Consider the following 19,990-nt stretch of genomic DNA (forward strand, 5'->3'; position numbering starts at 1 on the left):
TTGAGCAGAAGAGAAACAAGTAGGGTTGGTTTAAAAAAAAAAAAAATGGTAAAAGAGCCCAAAGGATCAAACAGTGCTACACTGAAAGTTTGTGCCGTTCAATTTTTATCAACTCTTGCATCGTCCCGGGTGAATTTTGGTTGAGAAGATGAAAGGGAATAGTATTTGTCCAGTAACTTAAAAAGTCATTTTTGTGCAGCATCTTGCAAATTTTGAGCATGAAAACAAACTGATCTGTCTCCTCCAACATCGGAAAACCGAGCCCATGAAACGAATGCAGTCAATGAAAATATATTTTGTGAAGCACAAGATGAAACATAAGGTGCATCATTTTGGGCATACATGGGCTAAGCAAGGCAGTTGATTTCAATACGGGCATGCATTTTCTCGTTAGATATCACTATTATTATATTGTATACCTAAAAAGCTTGTTGTGTGTCAAAAGACATGTGGGGAACCTTCGGGATAGGTTCCATTATTCAAATTCTCCCTTCCAGCCATTTTTACGCTCATGTTCATGCTCCAAGGTTAATCGCAGACTGAATCTAAGACCTCAACAGAGAACTCTTAATCTGAAAACCTTTACCCCTGTAACCTTAAACCTCATTGAAAAGCAACACGGTTCCCTCGTAATATATAATAAGGACTAGTTCAGGGATAGGATAAAGTGGTTGCTACAGTACGCCAATATTCCTGGCTAAATGCCTAGGGGGACATGACATTTTCTGTCTGCAAGGTCACAGCGCATATTATCCTAACATACAACATATGCTGCAGCTTATGGGGAGTGCTTGGAAATCAAATCAACATTTGATAGAATGTGCCCATTTGTATTTTTTTGTGTTGCTGACGTGACCACATCTACAGTCAACTTATGTCTTAAGACCACTGTAGATAAACTTAACATGCAGGGTCATTTTTGTTTTCCATGTAAATGAATAACTGTTTTGGGGCAATGTGTTTTAAGCAGTTTGACAGTGCAGTCAATTTAATTGTTCATTTTATTAATGATCTTTTTCCATTCTGCACATTTTAAATAAAACAGCAGTCAGAAGAATCTTGTCTCAGATCTGTGTATACATACATATTGCATTTTTGCATCACGACAAAATACTTTTACAGTGGTACCTACATACAGTGGGGCAAATAAGTATTTAGTCAACCAATAATTGTGCAAGTTCTCCCACTTGAAAATATTAGAGAGGCCTGTAATTGTCAACATGGGTAAACCTTAATCATGAGAGACAGAATGTGGAAAAAAAAAACAGAAAATCACATTGTTTGATTTTTAAAGAATTTATTTGCAAATCATGGTGAAAAAAAAGTATTTGGTCAATACCAAAAGTTCATCTCAATACTTTGTTATGTACCCTTTGTTGGCAATATTGGAGGACAAATGCTTTCTGTAACTCTTCACAAACCTTTCACACACTGTTGCTGGTATTTTGGCCCATTCCTCAATGCAAATCTCCTCTAGAGCAATGATGTTTTGGGGGTGTCATTGGGCAAAACGGACTTTCAACTCCCTCCACAGATTTTCTATGGGGTTGAGATATGGAGACTGGCTAGGCCACTCCAGGACCTTGAAATGCTTCTTATGAAGCCACTCCCTTGTTGCCCTGGCTGTGTATTTGGGATCATTGTCATGCTGAAAGACGCAGCCACGTCTCATCTTCAATGCCCTTGCTGATGGAAGGAGATTTTCACTCAAAATCTCTTGATACATGGCCCCATTCATTCTTTCCATTACACAGATCAGTTGTCCTGGTCCCTTTGCAGAAAAACAGCCCCAAAGCATGAGGTTTCCAACCCCATGCTTCACAGTGGGTATGGTGTTCTTCAGATGCAATTCAGTATTCTTTCTCCTCCAAACACGAGAACCTGTTTTTCTACCAAAAAGTTCTATTTTAGTTTAATCTGACCATAACACATTCTCCCAGTCCTCTTCTGGATCATCCAAATGCTTTCTAGGGAACCGCAGACGGGCCTGGACGTGTACTTTCTTCAGCAGGGGGTCACGTCTGGCAGTGCAGGATTTGAGTCCCTAGCGCGCATTGTGTTACTGATAGTAGCCTTTGTTACTGTTGTCCCAGCTCTCTGTAGGTCATTCACTAGGTCCCCCCCATGTGGTTCTGGGATTTTTGCTCACCGTTCCTGCTATCATTTTGACGCCACGGGGTGAGATCTTGCATGGAGCCCCAGATCGAGGGAGATTATCAGTGGTCTTGTATGTCTTCCATTTTCTAATAATTGCTCCCACAGTTGATTTCTTTACACTAAGTGTTTTACCTATTTCAGATTCAGTCTTCCCAGCCTGGTGCAGGTCTACAATTTTGTCTCTGGTGTCCTTCGACAGCTCTTTGGTCTTGGCCATAGTGGAGTTTGGAGTGTGACTGACTGAGATTGTGGACAGGTGTCTTTTATACTGATAATGAGTTAAAACAGGTGCCATTAATACAGGTAACGAGTGGAGCCTCGTTAGACCTCATTAGAAGATGTTAGACCACATTGACAGCCAGAAATCTTGCTTGTTTGTAGGTGACCAAATACTTATTTTCCACTCTAATTTGGAAATAAATTCTTTAAAAATCAAACAATGTGATTTTCTGTTTTTTTTTTTCACATTCTGTCTCTCATGGTTGAGGTTTACCCATGTTGAAAATTACACACCTCTCTAACCTTTTCAAGTAGGAGAACTTGCACAATTGGTGGTTGACTAAATACTTATTTGCAGCCCCGTACGAAGTTATTTCATTCCAGGACCTTGTTTGTAAGTCGAAATTGCCGTATGTCGAGAAGGATTTTCCCATAAGAATACATTATTAATTTCATCAATTTGTTTCACGGCCCGAAAACCTACACTAAATCCTTAATAAATATTGCTGGTACCATTACAAATGGCAAAAAACATAGCAAAGCATATACATTATAAATAAAAATCAGAATAGTTCCTGTAATCATGTAAGGAATCAGTGTGGCGGACGTGTTTTGCATGCTGTACCTGAACGCACCACAGTGGTGTCATTACACTGCCATAAGACCGTCATAGTGATGACATGACACTATCATGGGCATTAATGAATGCTTATGACGATTGTCATTTAGTTTCATCTGGCAAAATATGTCACTAACTCCATTTAGGTCCCGCTCGGTAATTTGCCGATGACACAAAATGACATTTGTCATAAGCATTCATTAATGCTAATGGCAGTGTCATGTCATAGTTATGACGGTCTTATGGCACCACTGTCAAGTAAAGTGTTATCAATTACCATAGCCTGCAATTAAAGAAACAACTAGAACAGTAACTGAAGAAATAATTAGCATGGAACATGAATTTTCATTATTTTAATTTAAATCTGTCGCGCTGTAATGCATGCTAGGAGGCATGTTGGACGATAACAGTGTTGAAAACAGGTGGAAGCAGAGGTTGACTGTATCCCCAAAGGGAGCAGTGATGGCCAAATGAAGCTTCTTGAAGCAATTATGCTTCATGGTGGTTTATTTGGTCTCATGACAGTCTTATGACGCCGATGTCCAATAAAGTGTTACCCGTTAAAAATCTTTTGGTGTAATTATCCCATGATTCAGTAGGGACAGCTGCCATTTATAATCCAGTGCGGCTTATCTATAAACCAATGCTGTTTTCGTGTCACATTTGGTGGGTGGCGGCTTATAGTCGGGTGCACGACTACAAGAGGAGTCATCGAAACTCTAGCAGTTCAAGGCATCCACATTCACCGTTCTGTGTGTTCAAGCAGCTAGAAAGGACAGATACAAATTAAAAAAAATAAAAAATAAATAAACACACAAATAAATAATCTAAGAGGTCCCATGATACATACAGCTTTTGTGTCATATAATTTGTACCACATTTGGTACCCGTGCAAATGCTTCAGTAACAAAGAAGGTTTCATCCAAACCTTTTGTAGCCTTTAGATTAGACAGAAATTTTTAAATGCAACATTACATTTTTAAAAGTTTTATTCAGATGCTCATATCAATGTTAAATCTCATCATGTTGTGAAATGTGCTCATGGACGATCAACCGTAGATCCAATAAATGCTCCAATACTCCAAGTGAGGCAGATAAGTATCAGGGGAGAACTAAGATAAGGACGTTAGGGTAGTTATGGCGTTGTGAGGGAAAATGATTATTGCAATGCATGTGGCCAAGGATGTCATGGAGCTAAGGTGTGGAGGAAAAAAAAACAACCCTTTGGCTTTTGATTTGCAGTGGTCATGAATCTGGATCTGACAAGAATCTTTTACTGCTATTATGAACACTATCGCCCCTGGTACTATCACCACATCCCCTTTTTTCTGTCAGCCTTCTCTGTATCTGTATGCGGACATCAAACATAATCGCGCAGCTTTAAATCACAGATGCCTCGGAAAAGACACTTGCCGGCAATAAGGACATTGATCGTGAAGTCTGACAAGACGGCACAATATACTCTCCAAACACTCTGAGCCATTAATCCCCACCAGCAGATTTACACTGAAATCAGCAAGAAAATCAAGCTCTGCAGGCTTTTGGGTCATCATTGTTTTAGTGAGAGAGAGACAGTGAGGGAGAAAAGAGGGAGAGAGAGAGGAGCATGAATCTGTAATGATACCTCCCTTGACGAAAACTGCAAATACCCAGAAAAAGAGAAATCAATGCAAGGAAGAGAATCCTTCAAGGTTTTGTTTCCCACTTTAGACTTGCCCAGCTTCTTTCAATCTGCATCATTCAACATATAATGTGCCTGCTACTTCCTTTCTCATTATCCCCTTCAAACAAACAAATTTAAATCTCATTTATTCTTTTTTTACAAGTGCATTTCCTCAGTACAAAGATTGCTTAATACATTCCAAGTCTTAACATCTGTTTTTCTTGCCACATACAACCGTGAGAGGAGAGAGGGAAGGTGCCTCTCTTACCCTTCAAGTCAAAGTCTCTGGCCGCAGAAGCGTGTTTAGAGCTGATAAGAAGGCTGTTGACTCTCTTGAGAATTGGACTTTCACTCTTTAAAACCAGTTTTTTTTTTCAGCAAGAGAGAAAAGCAAGATGTCTCTTTGTTGGCTGTTGGTGTAAGGCCCAGTAAGCCTCTTCCATAGCATCCCGACAAATCTGCTACATCGTGGTTAGAAATTACTTTCCTGTCACTATTATGTCAACATAATACCTAAAAGCCAAGAGAAAGTATAGACAGAAGGTGCAAAAATAACGCATGAGATGTAGAATGCATAGATTGGTATATGTGCTGTATCATCCAGTGATTATATGCTGTTTTAAATGTTAATATCACCACTGATTATGAACATTCATATATGTATACTCGCTCTCTCTAAATATGGCGGAAAACACAGACAAGGCTGAAAAAACAGTTTCTGCTCTTGCACCCCTCTTTAAAATAAACTGCTGGATTTTAAGCCAAAACAACTGTTGTGTTTGATAGAACAATATGTCTATATGCTGCCATAGCAGTTTCATGGCGCATTATGCTCCCGGACTGTTTTTAATTTGTCCATTTTACCCTGGAGACCTCCGTTTACACACACAGCGCAATGGGTTTTGTTTAAACCCAGCCATAAAAAGAAGGTAAGAAATCATATTTATTATTTGAAATGCCTTTCATTTTTAACTTAGAATCATTAATTGATGTCTAAGATTTAGTTAAAAAAAAAAAAACGATTAAAAAAAATTATTCACTCGTATATTTATAGCTAAATTTAAGTTTCTGCTCCTACACCCCTCTTTAAAATAAAAAAGAACTGTTGTGTTTGATAGAACAAATGTCTAAATGGTGCCAAAGCAGTTTCATGTCGGATTATGCAACCTAGACGATTTTTAATTAGTCAGTTTTACCCTGGAGACCCTCGTTTACAGACGTCGCGCAACCACTTTTGTTTCAACCCAGCCAAAAAAAGAAGGTAATTAATTATATTTATTATTCGAAATGTCTATCATTTTTAGCTTATTGATGTCTAATATTTACTTAAAGAAATATTCACTCGCATGGTTTAAAATTTTAAACAAATTACGTCACAATGAGAAAACAGTGTAAATAGGTCACTGATATCTACCTCATAACTATCACTTAATTATATATTTTTTGTTACTGTCAAATTTCCCCCCATATTTTAGATGATAAATAATCCATCCAAACAAAAAAAAAATTTTTTTTTAAAAGGGTAAATATTTGAAAAAGAAAATCTCGACCACTCCTTGTTGTCTGTGAACTCTGCATCACGACCCTTGTTATATTATCGCATTTCACCCATAAAATCCCTGCAAAGTCTGGCTGTGGCCATTCACAGCTATGTCTTGACCCTCGGTGATACATGCTACACAAAAGTTTTAGGGTCGAAACAAGGTAAGTACGTGATATCTCGTTAAAATCCTGATGTCTTTAATTATGCTCTCTCATGCTCTCACTTCAAGTTACTGGAAAGCCACAAAAAGAATTATGGACATAGCAGGCTAACTGACTAGCATGCTGTCAATGATCTTTTTGACCTTTGTTGCCGTTTGGATTACTTATGGGATGATATCGATGTATTAGATTAATTAGATGCTTAAATCGTAAAGCCCTAGGCTTCAAGGCAAAATACAATGAATAGGTAGTGTTATGTATTCACATTTATATGTTCCCTTTATGCATATGGAGCCTTTTATTCTCATTATCCTGCATTCGCGTTCTTTAATCATAAATGAAAAAATATTTTAAAAGCCCACAGCAAAAATTAAAATATTATGGTATTGGAATTTAACCCCTAAAATTTCCCCAATTTTTCACTCACTGGATTTAACGTACTTTTAAGGTGTCAAAAATGCCGTCATGTTCAAAATTTTCTTCCCCCAGAAAATAGAGATTTTAAGCTTTCCAATAATGTACTGAATCACACATGCATATTGGATAATTTTGAAATTTGGCCAAATTGGGGGTCTCAGAGCAGAACTTCAAGTCAGCTGAGTGTTTTCCGTCATATATATTTATATATACACACATACAAAAACAATAGAGGTTGGTCCATATGCTTCCCTTAGCTCTAAAATAAATTTCAGTCTCATAAACAGAGCGTGCAGATTTCATTTAGGATGTTTGGTAGATGTCACTCATTCAGAGTCATTCAACCTGCTGCTTGATTTCTCTTGCCATCAACATCTAATAGTCAAGGATCCCTATCATCACAGCAGAAATTTGAACCACAATAATCCATACTGTCTTGTGTAATGAGGTTTAATATGCATTTCCTCAACTGTATCTGCTCCAGAGGTCTTCCTCATCTTTATCTGGAGTTACTGGTCTCAGCTAGTCTGTTGTTCATGATTCCAAGGGCACCCACTCCCCCAGAGAAACCGTTATGGCGTGAGCTGCCACAAACTGTTCTGGGATACCCGTTGGCCGACTCAGATAGCTGCTTCTGCATGATAGCCAGTGACACCTTGTTGGAAGCTGCCAAGTCTTTCATGGAGATCATCTCTCCGGACAGTCTGCGACCCTCGGTGTCACTGTCACACGGTCCATCCGGGTAAGGCGAATGGCGTCCCTTTGAACCTGGTCGGATGGCGTTGCGTCTCCCCAGGAAGGTGCTGGCCTTATTGCAACGCTGACAAAACAAGCAGCTCATCTTCTCCAGCATCCAGTTGAGCACTTGCTTTATCACAATTGAGATGACGTTAAAGAGCGAGTAGATGCAGCACACTCCTGTTAACAAGAAGAGGAAATTGGCCACCCGGTAGAGACCTTGGTATTCATAAACTGCATTTTGACTGCTAACAAAGTCTCCAAAGCCAATGGTACTGAAGGTCACGAAGCAGAAGTACAGTGAATCTAAGTAGTTCCAGCCCTCCACTGGGGTGTACATAGCCGAAGCACAGCAAGAGATGGTGATAGCTGATAGGCCTAGAATTAGCATCACATGGTAGACGGAGGGTTTCCACCCCGGTAGGCAGAAAGCCGAGAAGTCCCTCTGAACCCCCGGTGGGAGGAGGCCACTGTTTCTGATGCGCCTCTCCCTCACAGCTTTCATGACAACGGCCAGCAGTGTTATTATGCGCTCCAGGAAGAGATTAAAGAAGAGGATGGTGGCAGCACAGCCCAGGAGCCCATAGAATATCAAGAACACTTTTCCTGCAATGGTCACAGGCGTTGTCATCCCGAAACCTGTAGAGACAAAGAAACACATTAGGAGAAGCAACATGAAAACATTCCCGTAAATTGACAGTCTACCAAAATGTCTCGTTGAAAGAGGATACTTAAAGTGCCTATGACACGAAAAAGCATGTTTATTTCATAATACACGCGGTATTTTATGCTCCTGAATGAAATGGACCGCTTGGATGTGTGTGGAAGCGATCGCTATATTTATTTATGTTTTTTAATCCCGCGCCATGAAAATGAGTGACTTCCGGCGACAGTCTCGAGTTGAGAAAGAGGGCGCTGTGACGTGTACGGAGAAAGGAGTCCTCTTCACTATACAGCCGTACTGTTGCATGAGAAGGACTAAGGATTCAGCTGATTTTGCGGATTAATACGTTTATTTTTTGCATCACGCCAGCCAAACGGCTGCAGAAAAATCTTGCTGTAGGAGGGAAAGGCATATGCGCCTTTTTGGGGTTTCAAAAGGTTCCCATTCACCGGTGGATATTGGCCAAACCAAGCCCTACTACTGTGGGACCATGGGACTTACGAGGAAGTGAGTAAACATCGTCTTTTGTATTATGTCAAATACTGAGATCATTTTCATATGTAGGTGGCTTGCATTTTGTGGGTGATATGCTCCTTGTGCCCTTGGCCAACGACCGGCGGCTTGTCGCACATCCCCCCGCCGGGAGAGCACTATACTCGGATTATAGCCCTCATCATGTGCCCGGTGTTCTGTCAAATTTTCTGACCGATCAGAAATTGCAACTTTGTGTTAAAAATAGCCACGAATACAACGATTACAAAGTTAACACTACAAACATTTTTTAAAATAAAGGTCTACTTATGTTTGATCATGGATAGGCATGTAAAAAGCTCTCCTCATACACATTAGCTGCACGTTAGCTGCACAACAACTGCAGCTGCCCTCCTCCACTGAATATCTCGCTGTTTACGACTTCGCCGTGTAGTAAAGCATTATTTTGCCATATTCATGTTGACCATTCGGCGGCTACACGCTGCTCCGACGTCAGCCGGTTTGTTCGGCAGTCATTGTCCAGCTGCTACCCTGGCGAGCTCTCCTGTCAGTAGCAGCAGGGGAACGAGCTGTAAATTGCTCTCCGTCGGAGGTTTGCCGATCGGCCAAGACAATCGACAACCCAGTCGTCATGTGAAATGATCCGGGCTAGTTACGTGTGATTTTCCGCTTCGAAGACTTTGAAACATCACTCGGTTCGGGTTAGCATGTCGGCTAGCTGTCACGCCTCTTGGCTTGTTTACATTCACCGAAGCTGGGGAAGGGAAATGACATAAGCCCGATTTAGGTGGCATAAAATATCGTTCGGGAGGTGCGACAGTAAAGGTGAAGTCGACAGTTTTGACCATTTTGGAGTAATTTTGCCATGTCGTCCTGAATGAATGCATTTTTATTATTTCGGATTCCATTTAGCACAAGACTGTTATTTGTCATGACCAGGCCATTTATTTAGCAATTGGGGAAAAATACTTGGATAAAAAGAATATCCTGTAAAAATATTGGAGTAGAGAGACTGAAACAATGACATTTTGCGGCTCTCTTCGTCCCGTTTTCCTCGTTCTGAATAATTCCCCCTCAACGGGCTGACTGGTTCTTCTCAAGCCATTTATTTAGTTATTGGGGGAAAAATACTTGGATAAAAAGAATATCCTGTAAAAATATGGGAGTAGAGAGACTGAAACAATGACATTTTGCGGCTCTCTTAGTCGCGTTTTTCTCGTTGTGAATAATTCCCCCTCAATGGGCTGAATAGTAAAACCGATGAGCCCAGTCAGCCGCTGACGTCATCCACCTGTTGGGGACGCTAGAGCCCTATAATGGTAGGCGTGGCTAACCGGCAGATTAAAAAACTAATTTCTTGTCATCTGCGCTTTGCTAAATTGTTGTATATTGTCGAATCGTCTGTAAATATGATTCTAATTCACATAATAATCCTATTTAAGACTTTTTTTCTCTTGTCGTACACACTTTAAAATTGAGAGCAATGTACCAATAATTTTCTATTATCAACTGTCATGATCATTTCTGTTTTTATACCTTAAAAATGCCTTTTTGGTGATGTTTTTGAGTGACTTGGACAATAGAAAATTTAGTCAATAACTCCTGAACATCTCCTTGACCTTTTTGTTTCATTTGCTAGTATGGAAGCCCTTCTCCTATTGACTGATAAGTTTCAGTTCAGAATAGCTCATTTCAAGAGGTTCTTAAGTTGACGCTTCAAAATTGACACCACTTTACAATGTCACTTGCACTACAAGCTCGACTGAGATACCGCAAATATAATGTTATTCATGAGTAGAGCAGTATGGGCAAAAGAGATTTTTAGAGGCATTTGAAGTGCATAGGTCAGAATTCCTTTTAAGAGGCTGAAAAATACTATCCTTTTGAAATGACTTTACCAGAAGGAATGGAAGCTGCAAACACAGTGTGTGATATTTGACCCATTTTAAAATACAATTTAATGATATCCCAGAGGTTTATGACTGGATGGTTAGCTGCAATGGCATCTCTGTGTTGTTGTGTGGCCCTTGGGACAGCCAACCCCTGTGGAATTGACCCTGGAAATGGTTAAGATACGGGATGTTTGGAATGAGGCATCTTCAAGTGTGTATGTGAGACCTGCAGCTGGTTAAAAACCGACAAGTGAGTTGCAGATTGCTGTCACTGTAGTTGTGTAAATGATCTAGTTATCATGGCTAAATGCTTAGCTTTTTGGTATTGTATTCAGTGCATAGCATTTTCAAAAAACATGAGTTAAAATCTGGATTATTATTATGATTTATTTGGCATTATACACCCAACCCCCATATATGCCAAATAATCATAATAATAATCCATATATCATTATTATTATTATGATTTATTTGGCATTATACACCCAACCCCCATATATGCCAAATAATCATAATAATAATAATGATATACAGTCCCTGACAAAAGCCTTGTCGCTTATCCATTTTGTAGAAACAATTGCTAATAACCTGACTTTTAATTATTCAAGTGGTTTCAGAAATGGCTCATATGAAAGCTAAGTCCCTCCCAAATGATGTTGAATGTACAAAAATATATTTGTTTCTCTGAAAAAAGATTTATCATTTAATGAAGACATAAATGTCAAATTTTGGCAAGACAAATGTTTTGTCGCCTCCAGAAAGTAGTGTGAAAATTGAACAAAAAATGTACTTCAGATACAAAAATATGTTACATAACATAAGCGAATTAAGTAGTGGTGCTGTGAAATCCAAATTTTATATTTTGTATGACTTCTTAATATTTTGTATGACTTCCATGGGCTTCGGCAATGATTCATACAATTTATTGATGAAGTCATCAAGAACATCAAAGAAAGCAGTCTTGCATGCCTCCCAGAGTTCATCAACATTCTTGGGTTTCGTCTTCCATGCTTCCTCTTTCATCCTACCCCAGACATGCTCAATGATGTTCATGTCTGGTGACTGGGCTGGCTAGTCCTGAAGGATCTTGTTCTCCTTTGCCTTGAGGAACTTTGAGGTAGAGATTGAAGTATGCGATGGAGCACCATCCTGATGCAGAATTTGTCCCTTTTTATGGTTAGGAATGTAAGACGCAGCTAAGATTGTCAACTGTAATTGTTTGCATACTATTCAATTAAAATATAAAAACCTATAAATGTTTGGGTGGTTTTAGTTCAAGCTGACACTGTTTTTTCATATGTGTGATTTTGACAAAGATCAGATCAGATCACGAACACCATGTTCAAACATAGAAATGTGCACTTGGCACCAGGACACCCTAGGCCGCAGTTCAATGATCGACTTTGTAATCGTGTCATCGGACTTGCGGCCACATGTTTTGGACACTCGGGTGAAGAGAGGGGCGGAGCTGTCAACTGATCACCACCTGGTGGTGTGTTGGCTCCGATGGCGGGGGAACTTGCTGGCCAGACCTGGCAGGCCCAAACGTATTGTGAGGGTCTGCTGGGAACGTCTGGCGGAATCCCCTGTCAGAAAGACTTTCAACACCCACCTCCGGCAGAACTTCTCCCTTGTCCCGGGGGAGGTGCGGGACATTGAGTCCGAGTGGGCCATGTTCCGCACCTCCATTGTTGAGGTGGCCGATCGGAGCTGTGGCCGTAAGGTGGTTGGTGCCTGTCGTGGCGGTAATCCCCGAACCCGCTGGTGGACACCAGCGGTAAGGGATGACGTCAAGCTGAAAAAGGAGGCCTATCAGGCTTTTTTGGCCTGTGGGACTCCGGAGGCAGCTGACAGGTACCGGCTGGCCAAGCGGACTGCGGCTTCGGCGGTCGCTGAGGCAAAAACTCGGACATGGGAGGAGTTCCGCGAGGCCATGGAAAACGACTTCCGGACAACTTCGAGGAAATTCTGGTCCACCACCGGCGTCTGAGGAGAGGAAAGCAGTGTACCATTAACACTGTGTATAGTGAAGATGGGGTACTGCTGACCTCGACTCGGGACGTCGTGAGTCGGTGGGGAGAATACTTCGAAGCCCTCCTCAATTCCACCGACACGCCTTCCTTTGAGGAAGCAGGGTCTGGGGACTCTGAGGTGGGCTCTTCAATCTCTAGGGTTGAAGTCACTGAGGCGGTTGGTAAGCTCCTCGGTGGCAAGGCCCCGGGGGTAGATGAGATCCGCCCGGAGTTCCTAAAGGCTCTGGATGTTGTAGGGCTGTCATGGCTGACACGCCTCTACAACATCGCGTGGACATCGGGGACATTGGCAGACCGGGGTGGTGGTCACTCTTTTCAAAAAGGGGGACCGGAGGGTGTGTTCCAATTATAGAGGGATCACACTCTTCAGCCTCCCCGGTAAAGTCTATTCAGGGGTGCTGGAGAGGAGGGTCCGTCGGGAAGTCGAATCTCGGATTCAGGAGGAGCAGTGTGGTTTTCGTCCCGGCCGTGGAACAGTGGACCAGCTCTACACCCTCGGCAGGGTACTTGAGGGTGCATGGGAGTTCGCCCAACCAGTCTACATGTGTTTTGTGGATTTGGAGAAGGCGTTCGACCGTGTGCCTAGGGGAGTCCTGTGGAGGGTGCTCCGGGAGTACGGGGTACCGAGCCCCTTGGTAAGGGCTGTTCGGTCCTTGTACGACCTGTGTCAGTGTTTGGTCCACATTGCCGGCAGTAAGTCGAATTCGTTCCCAGTGAGGATTGGACTCCGCCAAGGCTGCCCTTTGTCACCTATTGTGTTCATAATTTTTATGGACAGAATTTCTAGGCGCAGCCGAAGCGTTGAGGGTGTCCGGTTATGTGGCCTCAGCATTTCATCTCTGCTTTTTGCAGATGATGTGGTGCTGTTGGCTTCATCAAGCCGTGACCTCCAACTCTCATTGGGGCGGTTCGCAGCCGAGTGTGAAGCGGTTGGGATGAAGATCAGCACCTCCAAATCCGAGACCATGGTCCTCAGCCGGAAAAGGGTGGCATGCCCTCTCCGGGTCGGGGAGGAGATCCTGCCCCAAGTGGAGGAGTTCAAGTATCTTGGGGTCTTGTTCACGAGTGAGGGTAGGAGGGAGCGGGAGATTGACAGGCGGATCGGTGCAGCGTCTGCAGTGACGCGGACTTTGCACCGATCCGTTGTGGTGAAGAAGGAGCTGAGCCAAAAGGCGAAGCTCTCGATTTACTGGTCGATCTACGTTCCTACCCTCACCTATGGTCACGAGCTGTGGGTCGTGACCGAAAGAACAAGATCCCGGATACAAGCGGCCGAAATGAGTTTTCTCCGCAGGGTGTCCGGACTCTCCCTTAGAGATAGGGTGAGAAGTTCGGTCATCCGGGTGGGGCTTGGTGTCAAGCCGCTACTCCTCCACGTTATGAGGAGCCAGTTGAGGTGGCTCGGGCATCTGGTTCGAATGCCTCCTGGACGTGGAGGTGTTCCGGGCATGTCCCACCGGCGGGAGGCCCCGGGGTCGACCCAGGACACGCTGGAGAGACTATGTCGCTCGGCTGGCCTGGGAACGCCTTGGAATCCCGCCGGAGGAGCTGGCTGAAGTGGCTGGGGAGAGGGAAGTCTGGGCTTCCCTGCTAAAGCTGCTGCCCCCGCGACCCGACCCCGGACTAAGCGGAAGATAATGGATGGATGGATGAATCTGAGAAATTCCAAAAGGTTCTGAAACTTTTTTTTACCACTTCTTACCACTGTAAATATATATATATATACACAGTATATATATATATATATATATATATATATATATATATATATATATATATATATATATATATATATATATATATATATACATATATATATGTATATTAGGGCTGTCAAAATTATCGCGTTAACGCGCAGTAATTATTTTTTAAAATTAATCACGTTAAAATATTTGACGCAATTAACGCACATGTTCCGCTCAGACAGTATTCTGCCTTTTGGTAAGTTTTACAGCAAGGCTTTTTGTGCTGTCTAACAGCGAACTCTTGTGGTCGCTTTGCGACATGGTTTATTGTTTTCTTGACAGTTCAATATGGCTGCACGACGTCTCGGGCTGACGCCTACGTTGTAATATTGTGCTTATATATGATCCTTGGACAAGATTTGTCCGTAAGTATGGTTGTTGTAAAGAATGTACATATTATGTTAGTAAGCGAAATGTTATATTTTTTGTATGAGACGCTTTTTGTTTATGTTTAGTGAACCTGTATAGCGGGCTAAGCTAACGTTGTTGCTAATGCAATGCTTGTGTACTTTTTTTTTGTAGTTTTACGACGGTCTAAAGAGGACAATGATTTGAGGCCATTTTATTAATAAATCAGATGAAAAAGGAAGAAATCTGATTATTAAGGCGTCGTTCACTAGCTGTCTAGCTTTGGAAAAAGTAGACGCTTCGGAGTGAGGACAGCATAGACAGATTTAAATGACAGTAGAGTGAAATGCCCCCTACAGTCCTTATGTACAGTATGTTGTATGTATATATCCGTCTTGTGTCTTATCTTTCCATTCCAACAATAATTTACAGAAAAATATGGAGATGGTTTGAATTGCGATTAACTACGATTAATTAATTTTTAAGCTGTAATTAACTCGATTAAAAATTTTAATCGTTTGACAGCCCTTATATATATATATATATATATATATATATATATATATATATATATATATATATATATATATATATATATATGTTAGGGTTTTGGTGTAAATTTTTTTTTTTTAAATGCCCTATTCACATTTTTTCTTCCCCCAGAAAATTGTATCACACATGCATATATGACAATTTTGTTTCAAGTCACCTGACTGTTTTCTGCCATACATATATTCGAAGACGAGACGAAATTCACTTTAACAGTTGATGGGAAGGCTAAATTCAAGGACAAAGGGTTAAATTGGCAGAAAGAATGGACAATGATCTCTGTAAAACACCTTAGCTAAGCTTATTTTCCCCCAGTTCTGCAGTATGTAACTCCAGCTCCCTTCTATCATGTGATTTCAGAGTCAATTCCCTTAAGTGTTCCAGTAAGGGAGAGAGGCAGAGACGCGTGCATGTCATTCTTAAGTGTCACAGGTGCCACTCTCAGGTAACCTCAATGTGACAGATGTTTGAGTGAAGAAATGTTCCAAGCACTTTAAAATCCCAATATGTACTAATTTTTCTACACGTTAAAGAAGTAGGCTACATACAATGCATATTGATCTTGAGTATTATAGCGCCTATATTGTGTAGTGTACTGTAGATGTAATAGATTGACCTTAGAGAGGCAGCGTGGTGCTGAAGGGTATCAAGGCTGCAATGAAGAATGAATATTGGTAGAAGAGGAAATAGCATTAATGAGGTTTCCTCACATATTCCCAAAACATGGATGGCAGGGTAATTAAAGACTCAAAGCAGTACAGAGAATAGATGGATGGATAGCTGGGTGGTTGAATGGCGCCTTTATTTATGTCTCACTTTCTTCCTTTTGGCATCAAACAGCTGTAAAACCCACTCTTGGCGAGTCATAAATGACATCAATATCAGGATAGTACTTCCTTTATGGTATCCCAAATGGCTTTTTCGACCTTATCTTGCGCACTGACAAACACTCTCGTGAGTCCTGTTGACATGCTGGGTTATTTAGATCAGGACTGACTGGCACAGATGGTTTCAAAGATACAACAGGGAAGAGATCATATGGGTAAAGTGGTTGTTTAGCACTAAAGCACCAATCAACTGCAAGAGAAGGTGAGGGCTAGCTCCTCCCCAAATTACCTAAAAAATGAAGACCTTTGCGTTTCATATTTAATTAATTAGCAGCCCAATTGTCTTGCAGCCCAAGTGAAAACTTAACGTCTTCTTTTAAGCGAGCAGAGACCGCCTTGTGCACCATCTCTCATTACCAAGCAAATGACCTAAGAGAGGCAGAGGCACCATGCATCGATTGAGCGTAGCATTACAGAGCTATTACTCCTGAACAACGCGTCAAGATGCATTACTAACAGCAGAACAAGAACAAAACGCAAAAAAAAAAAGCATGCTGCAACCAGACCTGGAGGTTTTTTCACAACAATTCCAGATTATGTGGAAATCGACTAGGAGAAACTACTGTATTGATGCTGGCGAACTCGGTGATAACATGCTCTGCACCAGCCGTAAGGAATCATTTACAACCTCTGCAGAATCCAATGAGAAAAACATATGCGTGCTAATTCCACCAGAGCCCATTTATTCATCACCATTAACTATGCTCATCTCCACATGCAAATGCTGCTAATAGCTAATGATTCTTGCAAACGCAATTACACAGCAGAGATTCAAACTGCAATAGATATTGGCTCATTTGTATCTATGAATTACCATTTGACGGATTTAAGAGTAAAAGAGGATGCTGAAATGGTTATCGGGCACAGGGAGGTGGATGCGGGGTGTAGCATGAAAAAACACATTACTGGACTGTAGTGATTTGCTCATCACATGTGCTCAGCAGCAATTAGAGGCACTACACATGTTTACAGCAGCTCTCTCTCGCTACACTCAAATGGCAAATTGCAATGACTCACTGAGTCGATGCAACACTACAAATCAGTGAGAGTGCCACTAAATCCAAGACACAGTAATCAATCAATTACTTTTAGCCACAAACAAATGCAAATATTGAATTTAGCTTCCAAATATCTATAGAAATGATCGGCAGTTAATACTATTATTTGTTGACATTCTACCAGTATAAAAGCAGAACTATTTGAGCATTAGGTAGAAAACAACAAAAAATAAAAGTCCTCAAAGTAAGCCGCTTTATCATTTAAATCGCCATCCATTTGCTGACACTTATAGACAAGGGCGTAGGTTTACATAGGGACGGTGGGGACACAACACTACCAACTTTTCAGGATGCTCAAATTGTCCCCATCAACTTTTAAGCAACCTTATTTGCATTATATAATGAGTTCAGTTAAATAGGTAATTTAGATTGCCTTCACATACTGTATGTTGTAAGGATAGAATTGACCCTACCATTATTAAGTGAATTATTTTCCCTATGTTTAGACCTACATATCCCCCTATTCACTTGCTGAATGTGCCGGTCTATTTTTTTCACCCTCAAACGCACGTTTGATTGGCTGATGACTTGGACCCTCCCCCAACCCCGCCCCACCACACAAACAAGCACAGCCTCGACAGAATAATGTCACTGTGACTCCTCCGCTCCCTTCGAAAAGGAGAAATATTATAAGTTTTTTTTTTTGGCAAGCAACAGCAGCAGCAGCCACTGTAAGTAACATAAAAAGACGACAATGTTGCGGAGGTGGGGAACACACCGCTAATTTTGCTCCTGAAAGTCCGCCCTGCATCAGAGTTAGCATAACTTGAGTAGAAAGCTGCTTACAGAAGTGTCCACCTGTATGTTTTCGACTGTTAACATTAATTAAACTGAGAAATGTAGTGAACTCTGCTTGAAACTGTAGAACCAGATAAATGTGAGCAACAAGCTTCTTAGAGAGAGAGAGGTCCAAAGTCTTTGTATGTCAGTCAGTTTTCAATTGTATTTTATTCATGTGGTCTGAAAGCGACCCAAAGAAGCGTTCATTTTTTTGTTGAGTTTGGCTGTGTTCGAGGACAAAAGCATTAGTGTTTTACCAGATGGAAGGCTCCATATTTATATTTTGTTGTTAATCCCTGACAAAGGAGATTTTTCAGTTTTATTTCATTTATTTATCGAGACAGACAATGTAAGGTAGTCCTAAGATTTTTTTTTGCATGCCTGGATAAAAGTTTGTATTTATTGTGTATGTTAATATAATTGGAGTTATTTTCAAATATAGCAATTCAAATTTGCTAATAAAATCCAGACATTTATTCTGGAAGTTTTCAAAGTGTTTCTTTAGTAGTTTTTGAAAAGAAGGTTTCAATCAAACAGTATACAGAATCACCTGAACCAATACACATGACAGTTAATATAAGTCCATACAGGTTCATTTTGCATTGATCGTTTTGCTTATCAATTAATTAGTTTCATATTCTTGAGAAATGTAGCCCTGAAATTTCTTTTTTTTTTTCTTTCTTTCTTTTTTTTTTAAACCTGTCCTGTTCAGCTGTTTGACACGGAGAATGGAAGTCTTAGTGACTGGTTAGTCTGAACAGTTTTAATGTTTCACACTGAGAGTATGACATACTCCCATTGTGATCATTCAACATACCTCATTTATTAAGACAAAGCAGCTAACTGGAAGGGGTTATGGGGGAACAGAAGAAAAGAAAAGAAACACAAACAACAACAAGAAATACAGTGGGGCAAATAAGTATTTAGTCAACCACCAAATGTGCAAGTTCTCCTCTTCTACTTGAAAAGATTACAGAGGCCTGTAATTGTCAACTGTACATTGAACGGCTACACTAACTATGAATATGTTGGTGCTATCGTCAGCTAGATGTATTTCCGGTTGACACCACGCGTTGGGCCTGTTTACCAGGGAAAGAAGGGGAGGGGGGAGGGGAGTCTATAAGATATAAGTGATTGGGAGGGGTGGAATGTACACAAATCAGCTATGAGATCTAGAAACCAGTAATTGTGCGAATCCCTTGTGAGTGTAAGCCCATCGGCAACCGCCCCATCGCCAATACTGGCACCGGTGTAGGTTCACTATCCCGATCCCCTCACTATCCATTCGCGGGGCCTGCGCTTGACAGTGACGTCACGCTATTCTCGCTATATGATTGGCCGATGAGTCGAAATGCTCTCCCGTGAAATGCCTGTTTAAAAACGAAACATCGGTCATCATCACAACAACGCTTGTTGCACGAACTATTGTGTTCTTTCTTTGTATAACCATGGACGACTTTTATGAGGAAATTTTCCACTACTTAAAGACAGGAGAATACAGCAGCGGGACTCGCTCATCGAAATGTCCCAAGGCCCGAAAGGCCCACATTCGTGGGGCAGCCAAAAAGTACTCAATCAAAAGTAAGTTTAACCAACAGTAAGAATTTGAAGTCATTTTTTTTCCAAGACACGAGGCACCTGTGTTTTTGAGATGCATGTGTTAACACGGGCACTTTAAGTTAATGTTGTGTTTTCATGTTACATAGATAAGCGGTTGTTTTACAACCATCAAGGGTCACGGGAGAGCATTTCGACTCATCGGCCAATCATATAGCGAGAATAGCGTGACGTCACTGTCAAGCGCAGGCCCTGCGAATGGATAGTGAGGGGATCGGGATAGTGAACCTACACCGGAGCCCCACACCTGAGCGCGCCCAATCACATCCAGCCGCGCGCAAGCCCCTCCAAACACGCGACAGCCACGCAGATGAGTGGAGACGCCGCACGGGCGCCACCCCAGGGCCATGGCCCCCACCCAGCCAGCCAGCCTCGGGGGGCAGCGCAGCCTATCCCTCCTCCCGCAGC

The 19,990-nt window shown here is 41.5% G+C and overlaps 1 protein-coding gene across 1 annotated transcript in view; it reads right to left on the reverse strand.

The window, feature by feature from the left end:
- Positions 1–2,734: 2,734 nt before the first annotated feature.
- The window catches only part of kcnk12 (potassium channel, subfamily K, member 12), an 83,594-nt gene continuing 66,338 nt past the window's right edge, over positions 2,735–19,990 (reverse strand). The window contains exon 2 of the mRNA XM_057849170.1: positions 2,735–8,156. Coding sequence (XP_057705153.1) covers positions 7,279–8,156 — 878 coding nt within the window. The 3' untranslated portion in view covers positions 2,735–7,278. The remainder of the gene's footprint in view (positions 8,157–19,990) is intronic.

This window comes from Corythoichthys intestinalis, chromosome 10 (genome assembly GCF_030265065.1).
Source record: "Corythoichthys intestinalis isolate RoL2023-P3 chromosome 10, ASM3026506v1, whole genome shotgun sequence".
Classification (NCBI taxonomy): Eukaryota; Metazoa; Chordata; class Actinopteri; order Syngnathiformes; family Syngnathidae; genus Corythoichthys; species Corythoichthys intestinalis.